This window comes from Dendrobium catenatum, unplaced genomic scaffold, assembly GCF_001605985.2.
Source record: "Dendrobium catenatum unplaced genomic scaffold, ASM160598v2 fragScaff_scaffold_1557, whole genome shotgun sequence".
Taxonomy (NCBI): Eukaryota; Viridiplantae; Streptophyta; class Magnoliopsida; order Asparagales; family Orchidaceae; genus Dendrobium; species Dendrobium catenatum.
The window spans coordinates 7,156,500-7,169,325 of NW_021320019.1; the positions used below are offsets into that span (position 1 = coordinate 7,156,500).

Consider the following 12,826-nt stretch of genomic DNA (forward strand, 5'->3'; position numbering starts at 1 on the left):
TTGATAGAAAAGAATGCATAAACATGTGTATACTGAGACACATGTACGATTGAGATTTATTGTGGGAAGAATCAAGCCACATTTTAATATTAATATGTCTACTTTTTGTCCAATCTTTAAAATTTTCATTTTTTGTGAAGTGCATGATTTTTCATGTGATCTTATATGATTCTGGCATGTTAGAAGAGGAAATTAAACATGATATACTATTTATGAGCCTTTTGACCTTTGGACAAGCTATATATTAGTGTCTCGAAGAGATAATTTATCTTCTTAAATAAATTATTCTATCAGATCAACAACTTCATACATATAAAATGTTATTCCTCCAAAATGGAGTTCATTTACTTTTAATCTCATCATCATATAACATGTAGATTTCAATGTCAAAAGAACATTCCAAGAAAATGTTGTGAGTTAATAAAATTTTATTATGGGTAAGATAATCTTTTGTGAATGAATTAAAATAAATTCAACATCTCTTTTATACTTTTTAATTTAATATATCAAAGTCAGGCTATAATGTCATATTTATAAAGAAATACCAGCTTTATTTGCAAATATGGATTGATTGTTTTTATGATATTAGTTCTACAAAGAAAATATATTTGTTTTTTAGTATTGAATTGTAAAATTATATTAATCTATTTTGTCTACTATAATTTTAAGAAAATTATCACACTTTTATTAATATAATTAATAATTAAAATTTATTAATCATGATATAAATAATAATTTTATCTTTTCAGAATATAAATTTTTATTTTTAACAGTTTATTTACGTGCATTTAATACCCTTGCAATAAAACTAGTATATATAAGAAATTTCTAAATTAGTTAGAAATATAAATTAATTTTAGACTTTCTTAAAACCAAAAATCAATTTGAATTTTTTAAGAAAACTTAAAATCATCTTGCATTTTTAAAAAAACTCAAACCTAGTAATTCGTCCGGTCGGAACTAAAATCGCGCCAAAAATGAGAAATACCGAGCAATACCAAACAATAACGAGGATTACCATCATGTGAAGACCCAATACCGAGTTATACCGAGCAATACCGAGTTATACAAAAAAATACCGAGTTTTTTCTAGGAAAAACTCGGTATTTTTTGTATAACTCAGTATTGCTCGGTATAGCTCGGTATGACTCGGTATTGGCCTTCACAGAGCGGTATTCCTCGTTATTATCAAATAATAACTAGCAATACCGAGCAAATACCGAATTTTTTGGCGGGATTTTAGTGCCGACCGGACGTTCCTCTACGTCCGATCGGAGGACCTAATAATTGTTCCGAGAACAGAGTGAGAGCCATACTTTTTATTTATCATGATTCATCCCAAGACTATTTATAGCTGCAAAACAAAAAATTTTCACGTGTCAAAACTCATTTGTACAGGTACTTATTTGATAATTACATAATCATCTAAGTTTTCCGTTTTTCATATAATATACTGGATTTATAATTATTTAATGATAAATACATACTCATAAATCTAGCATCTTAGACCTTTTATCATCATTAACACATAAAAGGATGTAAAAAAATAAAAAGCATTAAAAGAAACATTAAATTACTTGTAATTTAATCAGATGTCTTCTAACCATTACAAGAAAATTACAAATTAATCAATAGGTATTTTCAAATTGGGTTAATTAAAATTGGCATGCCTCTTGGGAACTCCACGTATGGATATGCCATTGGAATGTCTTCACCATCTGCTCTCCATCTACATTAAAAGAAGATTTAGGATAAATATAAGACACTAATTAAGGGGCCGTTCAGGATTTATTTTCAAATTTTGGATCTGTTTGGAACGGCTGTAATATTTTATAAAGTTGATTATGAATTTGTCGGAAAATCAATTCTTAAAATGCTGCAGCTATCCCACTACTAACATGAATAATATAACAACAATTTTATAAATTGAGTGAAATTTAGCAACATTTTACAAGTTTAAATGTAGAAATACCTGTAGTTTAGAACAAAATGGTGGAGAAAAATAGCAGCCTCCACTTTGGCAAGCTCAAATCCAGGGCAAAGTCTTGCTCCGCCACCAAATGGAGTAAAACTCTTGCTTATTATCTGTGTTTGGCCCTACAGAATTTTTGTTTTTTTTCAAATGAAATAAAGCTATCTTTTCCTTCTATTAATTTCCGAAACATGGTGAGAGCAACATATATAATGAATTCATGCATGATTTATAAGCTTTTAGAGTTTATTTGGGGAGACTACAACATTTTATAAAGTTTATTGTGAAGTTATTGTGTGGAAAGTAAATTAACTATTCTAGTTGCAAAATATAGCTTTCCACCACAAAATTTTTAAAACATAGTAGCTAAATGAAATTGTAACTGCTTTCCGAAAAAGATGGTCCAACTTTACTGAAGCTTATGTCCAAATATGGCTTTGGTTTTACTTCTGGCTTAAAGAAATCTTTAGGTTAAACAACATTTTCTTGTAGCTCTCAGATATCACTAAGAAGAAAGGTAGAAGCACAATGATCAATATTCCTTCATATGTTTTTGATATGCACCCTAATGCTTCTGATTGCAAATCCATAGTGCACTATTGAGAGTCCATAAATCAAAACAATCCTGATTCAATAAATTCTTATGTAATATGAAAATCTAGGAAAATAACTAAATACTGAAATAAAATAAGAAGATTTAAAAATTTATGCATTCTGATTTCAACTAAGATTTTATTTGGGACATTTTTTTTATTATTTTTAAAGCAGTTTTTTAGTACAAAAATTTCTTAAACGTAAAATTTTTATACTAGGAAGTTATTTTAGAAAGCAATAAGAAGAAGGCCCCGAACGTAGTATAATCTCAGCTCATGATAGAGTTCGACTGTTTAGAATTTCATCTTTGGTCAACCTAGTTTGTATAGAGTTGAGCTCCCTCAAGGGTCTATGGCCAACAAGTTGCTATATCTTTGAAATAGGTGGAGTTATGAGGAGTTCAGCTCATAGAGGACATTAAGGAATGTGACACTAAAAGAGTCAACCATGAGGGATTTGTTTTTCCCATCGGAACTCACCACCCTTTGAAATATTATAATTAAATTAAAATGCCACTCATATATTTTACAATGGACCATATTTAATATTATTGTAGACATAAAACTCTAAGTTGAATGGAACCTATAATGCTTTAAGAGCTCATTTAATTGTGTAAAGAAGTCATAAGAGTTGATTGCTTTAGCACTTCACTTGACCATACTTAGTCTGCTAAACTTGTGAAAACAACAACTTATATAGGTCATTGGATTCCACCTAAATCATCAATTTTGATACTACATATCAAGATGCATAAATCTTAGAAGAGTATCAAAATAAGACCAAATAAACTAATGGTCAAACCCATTTGAAGATGAAAATCTTAAGCATATGAGACATGGCTAACTACTGACTACTTCTATACACCACAAGAAATATATGCATTGCTGATGAAATTTTCGGTGAAAAATTTTTGGCAGAATTTTCAATTGTTATTAAGTATTATGGCGGAATTCCCGACGAACTTTTTTGGCAGAAATGTTATATAATTTGGACAGATTCAAAATTTCTGATAGACTTATTTTGGTTAAAATGTTATTTAATTCAGATGAAAAAATCAATCATAAATACTGCCAATAAAATACCTATATTCATCCTGAGACCGCCTCCCTCTCCCATATCATATTTTTTCCCCCAAATTCTCTCTCCCTCTCCGTCCCCAGCGTGGTTCAACATCATTTCTAGACTATGTTGTTATATATGCCTTGTATCATGTCTCTCTTGAATTTTTTGGATTTTTTTATATATATCTGGTTCATAATTTTTTTCTCATTTGTTCTACTTGCAGATATGTTTTAAGGAAAAATTGACTTGCTAGGCAAACTGAGCGATAGAACAGCTCGCCAAGAAGTAGGTGAAAGGGATGAGCACAAAATGATTATGCTCAGATACTGTCAAGGAACTTCTAATGCTTTTGTATAAATATATGATTAATCTCAATCTAACGATATGTGGCTTCCTAGTCAATCAAAATTTGGCTCTGTTAAGTGGATAAGGCTTTTTGATTGACTATTAATTACCTAAAATTTATAAACAATATATAAAGGAATATTTCAATTCCTATCTTACTCTATAAAAGTGGAAACCTAAAATTCTTATAATTCCATATTGGGATTAATACCAGGGATGAATTGCCAAGAGAACAATATGTTAACCTCCCAAGATTGTTATATTTAATGCATTGATCCATATGCACAATATTTACTTCTCAAACGAGGACAAAGCATATTATTATGGTGCTTGATCGAAGGTTTAATGGAGGTAATAGATATCTCTAAGATTAATCACACACTCCTTCAATTTCATACTTCTTGGATGATTGATGACTTCGAGATGCAAGTGAGAAGGAAGAATTGTTTGAGAGTTAGTTTTTGTTTTGCAAGATTATTTTGGGTTTCTTCTTCATGAATTTTTCTTGGGAATTGGAAAATGGCTCCTTAGTGTTATTGATTGGTACACTTTTAATATAAACTCTATGTGTTTAGTGGATTCATTACTTTGTCCTCTCCTACAGATATAATCGTGGTTGAAGCCAAACAATATAAATAATAGTTTTTGTGTTGTATTTTCTCTATAATTTTTTTAATTTCATCAATAACATTTGTTGCGGGCTAGAATATACGCGGCTATAGAGTTATTATTTTGCGTCTTAGCGTTGTACGGATAGCTAGCTCACACACAGAGAACACAATATTTTTTATGTGGAAAACCCTTAAAAAAGGGGAAAAACCATGGGGTCTAGCCCAGTTGAAAATGATTCCACTATAATTTGAGTCGGTTACAAAGGGTTGACCTGTGAGAGCTCGTTCCTTTGATTTGTCTTCCAAGATTTGAGTTTTTCTCCCAGGATCGTCCGGGACGATCAGTGCAGTGAAACAGCTGATTTTTCTGGAATGGGATCGTCCAGGCCGATTTTGGATCGTCCTGGGACGATCAGATGAGACAAAAATCCCAAGAGAAAAACTGAAATTATCGGCCTGAGGAATCGTCCTGAACGATTGGATTTTGTTCACATCAGCCAGGACAATGTGGCGATCGGCCGGGCCGATCAGGCTTATGTTATAAGGAAATCAGCTCGTTTTGAGGAGAGAGAAAATCATTTTATAAAAACAAAAATATCTGAGGAGTGAGAAAGAGAAGAAAAGCAAAGGAAAAGTTCATTTTCGGAGGCCGCGGAGCGCTTTTCGTCCGTCGCCGCTGTTGAGCAATTTGTTTATCTCGCTGTAAGGACTCCGAATCCTATTTCTGTTTTCAGAGATATTGAGTTTTGATCGTATTGTGCATTGTTTTGTGTTTTTGTGATCGAAAAACGCGCACCGTTTTGTATTGCACAACTTTCACCGCACAACTTTTAATATATTAGATACGAATATTCTACGCGATTTGATTATTTTCTGGAACGATTTCACCGGTTATTTAGGGTTCTACGCGATTTTGATCGAATAGAAAAATATCAGGATGTTTATTGATGTTGAGTTAGTAGAGTAATAGTCTTATATTATTGTCGTGAACATTCTATTGTAATTTGGTGAATTGTGATTTTGTAGGATTTTTGTGTAAATTCCGTATACTGCCGTTATGCAGCTGGATTTTCGTACGATTTCCAATTTTCCCGAAATTGATAATTTGAATGCATATGAATGTGACTATATGATTATTGATACTGAAAGACAAGTGGAACCTGGTTGAATGTTGGTTGGAGATTGACTTGACCTGTACAGGATGGTGGGCTGACGGGCTTTCCTTTAAACCATTGATCATTGATATAACGATTGGGAGTCATAAGGAGTTTAATATGCCGACGGGCGGCCGACGGGCACAGAGTGACGACTCTTATTGAAACCAACGTATGGATATCTACAACAGCAATATGGATTCTACAACAGCACTATGGATTTCTACAACAGCAAAATAGCCAGTGTTTGTACTTGTTTAGTAAGACCATTGTATGAAATTGCATGTGTACGATATTGTATTGTATGGATTTCCTGATAGGCATGACCTATTGATTTCTGATTGATTTATTAATATTGACGAATTTATTGTATTGAATTGAAGTTGTACTGATTGGATTTATCGACGGATTTATGGATTTCTGTTATTGCACGATTTCATTGATATTGTATATTATTGATTCATGGATATCGACACCGTTATGGATATGGATATTGTATTGATTCATGGATACCGACACCGTTATGGATATGGATATTGTATTGATTCATGGATACAGATACCGAGATTATTGATTTATCGATATTATGGATTCATTGATTCACGGACATGATTGATACTACTGATACGAATACCGATACTATAGATCCACTGATACATTGATTCATAATACCGATCATTGATTGATTGATTGATTTGGTTGATTGTTTATTGATTTATTGATTTGATTGTTGTATATGATTTTATTGCATTGATTGATTTCAATTGTATTTGCCGATCGTATTGATTTATTTCAACTGCTTTTACGATGTATTGATTTGATCGATTTATGGGATTCTAAGCCGATTGTTATTATTGACCGGAAGTAATTGCTTTACTGAATTGATTGATGCGGTTTCACTGTTGTAGCATCGTTCGTGGTTGTCATTGGATTGTTCTCTTTGTGGATATGGATACATACGTTGCCGTACTGACAAGGAGAAAATGATATTGAATAATTGATCGATTTGCAAGTGTATGTTTTGATACAATTCCATTCTATTGATTTGATTGATATTATAGACTGATACGATAAGTAAGATGGCTAGACGACTGTATTGATGTAACCGATGTTATCGATTGCTATGATAGAGATTGTAGAGATTTGATGCATGCATTGATTTTTTTTAGCTTTATGGATTTCCTACTGTTTACTGATTTTATTGATTTCTGTTCCGTATTGATTTTCGTATCTGCATTGACTCATTGATCATGTACGATTGATTGATTTGACTTGATTTAATTGACCTGCATATTGTTTCCAGTGTCGTGCTTCGATTTCAGTTATAGGCTTTGGTGACCTGCTGGGCTATTTAAGCTCATTATATGTGGTTAATATTTCAGGTACAGAGCCTCCCGCGTGAAGCTTTTTGGTCGCTAGCGTAGTCTTGTTTTTGTAGCCTATGACAGGCTTTTGTTTTGTAGCCGTATGGCTATTATACATATTTTTTTGGACGTTCCTTTAGACTGTATATATGTTGAAATGTGGATTATAGTAGTTGTTGTATTTCTTTTCTGTAATGCAATTATCTCTGGATGACTGTATTGATCTGAACGAGAAAAAGTATTTCCGAGACGCTCAGTTCGACTATAAGTTTGCTGAAATCGGAGTTCAGATGGTCTCTGAATTAATTTTTGAAGTTTCCAACTTGATTCTGCATCGAGATTCGTGCCCGATCAAGATAATTTTTTGACGATGTATCAACATTATTTTTATTCTCATTGATGGTACCGCTAATCATATATTGACATCTCATTACAACATCAACCACAAACTTTTCAATGTTCGTCAATTAGAAACATTCATAATTAACAAGGACATATGATCCGTGTGACATTACCATATAACATGGACAAGCAAATCAGCTTGGTTGATAGGGTAACTATCATAAACAGTCTTATTCTTAAAATAATCTACACTATTTATAGTGATAGATAAATGCATCTTTCACAACTTGAGAAGGCTAGCTTGGTACTACTACAATATGTTAAGTGTTTGTCTCATAATATCTATGGAATGATTTAGCAATATAATATTATGATAAAATAATATGTGGAGAATCAACCAGCTTTATGAAATGATAACCACTGTTTAACTAAAAGACATAAAGCTAGTGTGATTATGATCAGAGAATCTTTGTTTAAAGCAAAACCAGTAACTTAAAAGTATTTTATTAATATGTGCAAATCACAGCTTCCTCACCTCCCATCTCCATGGATTAAACATTTGGGCATCAGCATGAGAAGATGGATCCAAATGTACTGCACTAAAAATTGGTAGGACCTGCCAACCTGAAGGGATGACGTACTCTGCCACAAGAACATTATCTTTTAGTTATGAATAATCATTAAAACATGCAATTAGTTTAGTAGATAAGAATCAATCATGACAATTCAAAGAACATGGATGAAAGGTGACTTCATAAATCATAAGGAAAATTACATTTTTGTACATCAAAGCTAAGTCATAAATTAAGACTTCGTTTGGAAAGACTTTCTCATTGCTTCTTAAAACAATTTTTATGAGTACTAAAAAGTTGCTTTAAGAAGCAATAAGAAAAAGTCATCCCAAACGAAGCCTAAGGGGATTAAGTTACCTTTAAATCTGACATTACTTAAAGCCTTCCTATGAACAAACTTGACTATGTTTCCGCATCTAAGTGCCTCATGGATTACCTAAAGAAGGAAGTTATTAATTTATGGTGACTCAAGTGAAAGGACAAAGAGCTTGCTTTAGAAGCGATTAAAAGTAAATATGCTATACTAATATAACTTGACACAGAAAATTCAGACTCACACATTGAGTAAACTCCATCTTCTTAAATTCTTCTAAGCTCATATCTTGGCCAGCTTCTTGTAGATTAGCACGGATATATTGATGCTCTAACTATTAATTGAATGAAATAAGTAAGATCATTATAATTAATCAAACTTAATAAGAGCTAAATAACATGAAATATTAAGATACATACCTTTACTTGATTTAAAGCAGGTGGACATTGACCAAGGAAATAGACAGCCATTGCTATCAAGAGAGAAGTGGTCTCATAGCCACCAAGCAAGGAATCAAGAACAAAGCTTACCTTCTCCTCATCGGATAAGCTATTAGTGGAGAGGAGCACATCAAGAAAGTCCCCAATCTTGTTGGAATCAAATCCATTTTTTCTTCTTTCTTTAATGATTGCTTGGACTGTTAAGGAAATCCTTGCTCTAGCCTGTTAAGAAAGAAAAAGGTGATGGAATAATAATGCTTTTATAGATAAAGTGGATTTACATACATAACACATAAAAAATATCTTATTTAGATATTTAACACCCAAAATTTTATATTCACTTAATAAAACTCAATTGTTTAATTAACACCAAAAATTACACATTTCTCATCCTCCCCGTTAACTTTCTATCATGGAAAACTTCCCTTCAAACTATTTTAACAAAAAATAATTTTTTTACTAGGTAGTTGTTTTAAGAAGCATTAAGAAAGTCGTCCCAAACAAAGCCTTTGAGTAGAGAGAAATTATTGGGTGCGGAATCCGAATGCATTTAGAGACGAATACAAATGCGCCACGTCACCAGATACACTGGGCCCGGTGACGTGTCATGCCCGGATTCGCCTCCGAACAAGTTCGGATTCCGCACACAATAATTAATTTCTCTCTTACTTTTGTAAATAAAAAATTTTTGGTGTTGCATATATAAATAAATCAGGTTTATCTGTTATGTATGTAAATCCACAAAAAAATAATTAATTAAATAATATGGTAAAGTGGTACTTGAACTGCTCTTGCATATGAGGTTCCTGGGATGTATAGAGGAAAGGAGATGAGGCCTTTCATGAAAGTTAAGAAATCTTCAAGGATTTTTGCTGACTCTGCCTCTTGCATTGAAAGTCCTAGCACCTGCTTTACTATAACGCTGAAAGCGAACTACACAAAAGCTCAACAATTTGCAAGGGAGAGAATTATTAGTTATCACATCTATTTGAAGAAATATGTTCTTTTCGAGAAATTATTAGGTGATTTTAGCTCGTGATTTTTTTGTGCAGAGGGTCAACCTTTTATGTCAGTATAACTCTGTATATTCAGAATCACAACTTGGGTGGTAGAAGTAAAAATAATGTGCTATTTATTGAGTATTCCTTCAAATTAACAAAAAAGAGGAATTACTTTCATTCAACTTCTCGTCAACCAAATGAATGGGTGAAATTCGTTTGAACTTCTTTACCCTTTACTGTTTCATTTACTTCTTATTTCCACTCTTTCAATTCCTTTGAACTAAGGAATCATAAGCTATGCTCACCTGATAATTTCTCGTACCTTTTAAACTTATATATCATTCAAACCTTTCTGACTTCTTCACAGAAAACGATCCTCTCTTTGTGTTTCCACGAATCCATGAGCTGAAGTGCAATTCTCTCTATGTCAGTGACGTAGCTAGTCCTTGACCTGGTGATGTTGGCAAGTGCAAGAGCCTGGTTTCTAAGCCTCCTATGGGTCTCTCCTACCACAACAATCATGGAGGACTTTCCTAATATGCCATGAATAGGCTTTGGATAACAGCACTGGAAGAGCTTCTCTTCATTCTGAAGTATAAAGTGGTTCAGCTCCAGGTCACATGACACAATGGTTGGTGAGAAGAAAAGATGTGATTTGAATACTTTTCCATACCTGATCAACAGTGAAAAATCAAACACATTCATTTGAATTAATCATTCAAAAGAAAGATTACAGCAAGGAGAAATCTGTGTCTGTACTTTTCATTTGTTTGTACTTGTGCTTTTAAGATTGTCAGAAAGCCACTAAAAAGCGCAGAACATTACCAAAATAAAAATTACCTGATTCAAGAAATAAAAAGGGTGAGGTAATTACTTTGAAATATGCTCTTCCAAGAAGTCACCGAGAGTTCTTGAAGCATGCGGGGAGAGAAATCTTAAGGTTTCACCAACCAAAGGCCAGCCAAAACTCCCTCTTGGAAGAACTTCAAGATTCAATAACAATGGAAGAAAATGATTTACAAACAAACACAGGGCAAGAACCGTTAGTCCCAAACTCAGAAGAAAAATAATTTCTCTAAACATCATTATGAGCTGCTACTTGTTGTAGAGAAGAGTAAGCCTGCTTCAATTTATTGGTAGCATGAGTAAAAGGCAAGCAGCCTTTTGGCAGATAAATGAAGGAAGGGGTGAAGCATATTTATAGCTTTTTCAGAAGCCTAAAAGATAGACTACAGAATAGCATAGCCTCTAGTTTCTCGAGCAGAGTGTAATTTAATAGCTAAACGGAAAATATAGTATAAACGGCCTAAAGAGATTGATGGTGTCTTCCACCATGATTTTTTTTTAATTGGCAGCTGAACTGTAAAATAAATTTTACATTCATGTGTTAGACCTCATTTTTCATGAAGTTCATCAGCGAAAATAAAATTCAAAATTCAAACCAAAAATCAAGGCCAAAAGTATAAGTCACATAATCATTTTTTTAGTAAAAAATTTTTAAAAAAAATTAATCATTTTTTTAGTGATTTTTCAATCAACTCAAAATCTAACCAAATGAGCTCTAGTTCATGATCTATTTGTTGGATATTGATTCTATATGTTTCTATGATCAACTCTCCAAATTTGAGGCCAATATGAGCTCTTTAACCTCTAAAGCTGAATTAATTTTCAAAAGCTGCAAAATCATCAAATATTTATAGCCCTTGTCATTGGACTTAGCAAGATCGCCCAGAGAAATTTCCTTCTCAATGCTAGTAAGATCACTTTTCTACCTTACCTGCCAGCGATCGCTGCTATTTCTTTCATAAAAAGCTAAGAAATGCTAAAGAATTTCACCGGAAGTAGAAGGAAGCATTTTTTCCTGGGCCTTTTCATTCTTCCCCATTCCGTAATAGAAGATATCAATTTTGAAGGGTATTTGATACCCAATAACGCGCAGATCAATTTCAGTGTTGTGGACATGGATGGCTTAGGATGAGAAGATTTGGGAAGAAGCCGCAGAATGCAAATAAGAGTAAGGGAACTGCTCCGACACCTGATGAAAATTTATGTTTGAAGTTTGGTCACAGAAGAAAATAAAAGTTTGATGTTCCCGATCACGAGCAGCCGGACGCGAGCAGCGAGCAGAAGGAATGTATTCCCGATCACGAGCAGAGGTTTTCGTGAGCAGATGGAATCCCGATCGACTGTGTTCGCGAGCAGAGGTATTTGCGAACGGGAAAATTCCACGGGAAGAATACGCCGTGAGGGAAGACGTAACGGAGTGGTAGAAGTGAGGTAAAAATTAAGTTTTATGTGGTATAAGAGTAATATTAAATTTTAAGGTGTTAGATATGTAAATGGTTATAAATATAGTGGTATGTATGTAAATTTCCCTTTTTTTTAATTGGCAGCTGAACTGTAAAATAAATTTTACATTCATGTGTTGACCTCATTTTTCATGAAGTTCATCAGCCAAAATAAAATTCAAAATTCAAACCAAAAATCAAGGCCAAAAGTATAAGTCACATAATCATTTTTTTAGTAAAAAATTTTTAAAAAAAATTAATCATTTTTTTAGTGATTTTTCAATCAACTCAAAATCTAACCAAATGAGCTCTAGTTCATGATCTATTTGTTGGATATTGATTCTATATGTTTCTATGATCAACTCTCCAAATTTGAGGCCAATATGAGCTCTTTAACCTCTAAAGCTGAATTAATTTTCAAAAGCTGCAAAATCATCAAATATTTATAGCCCTTGTCATTGGACTTAGCATATTGTGAAATTTGATCTTGGGACCATCCGCAAAACCTTTGAACATGTTCATAACAATCCTTATGACAAGTTAAACACTAAACTGAAACTTTTGATGGACCATAGTTGATCATGGGCCAACTAAACCCTAAAATTTTTAAGGGAAAATCAATCTTTACCTTAAACTTCAACATGACTCATTCAAAACCAACCCTTGAAACCTCTTCCAATAAATTCTAAATTTCATTTGGAGTGTATTGAATCAAAAGCCATGTCTTGATTTGACCTGGTTGACCACATCAATCATGGTTGACCAAAA

At 33.0% G+C, this 12,826-nt stretch overlaps 1 protein-coding gene across 1 annotated transcript; it reads right to left on the reverse strand.

Moving 5' to 3' along the window:
• Positions 1-1,552: 1,552 nt before the first annotated feature.
• LOC110112973 (cytochrome P450 724B1) lies at positions 1,553-11,027 on the reverse strand. The gene is made up of 9 exons (XM_020845382.2): positions 10,645-11,027; positions 10,119-10,443; positions 9,550-9,702; positions 8,749-8,991; positions 8,574-8,663; positions 8,374-8,452; positions 7,980-8,086; positions 1,973-2,097; positions 1,553-1,729 (listed from the first exon to the last, which is right to left on the reverse strand). The coding sequence occupies exons 1-9, from the start codon at positions 10,854-10,856 to the stop codon at positions 1,642-1,644; spliced, it is 1,422 nt and encodes a 473-aa protein (XP_020701041.1). The 5' UTR covers positions 10,857-11,027; the 3' UTR covers positions 1,553-1,641.
• Between the last annotated feature and the right edge of the window lie 1,799 nt (positions 11,028-12,826).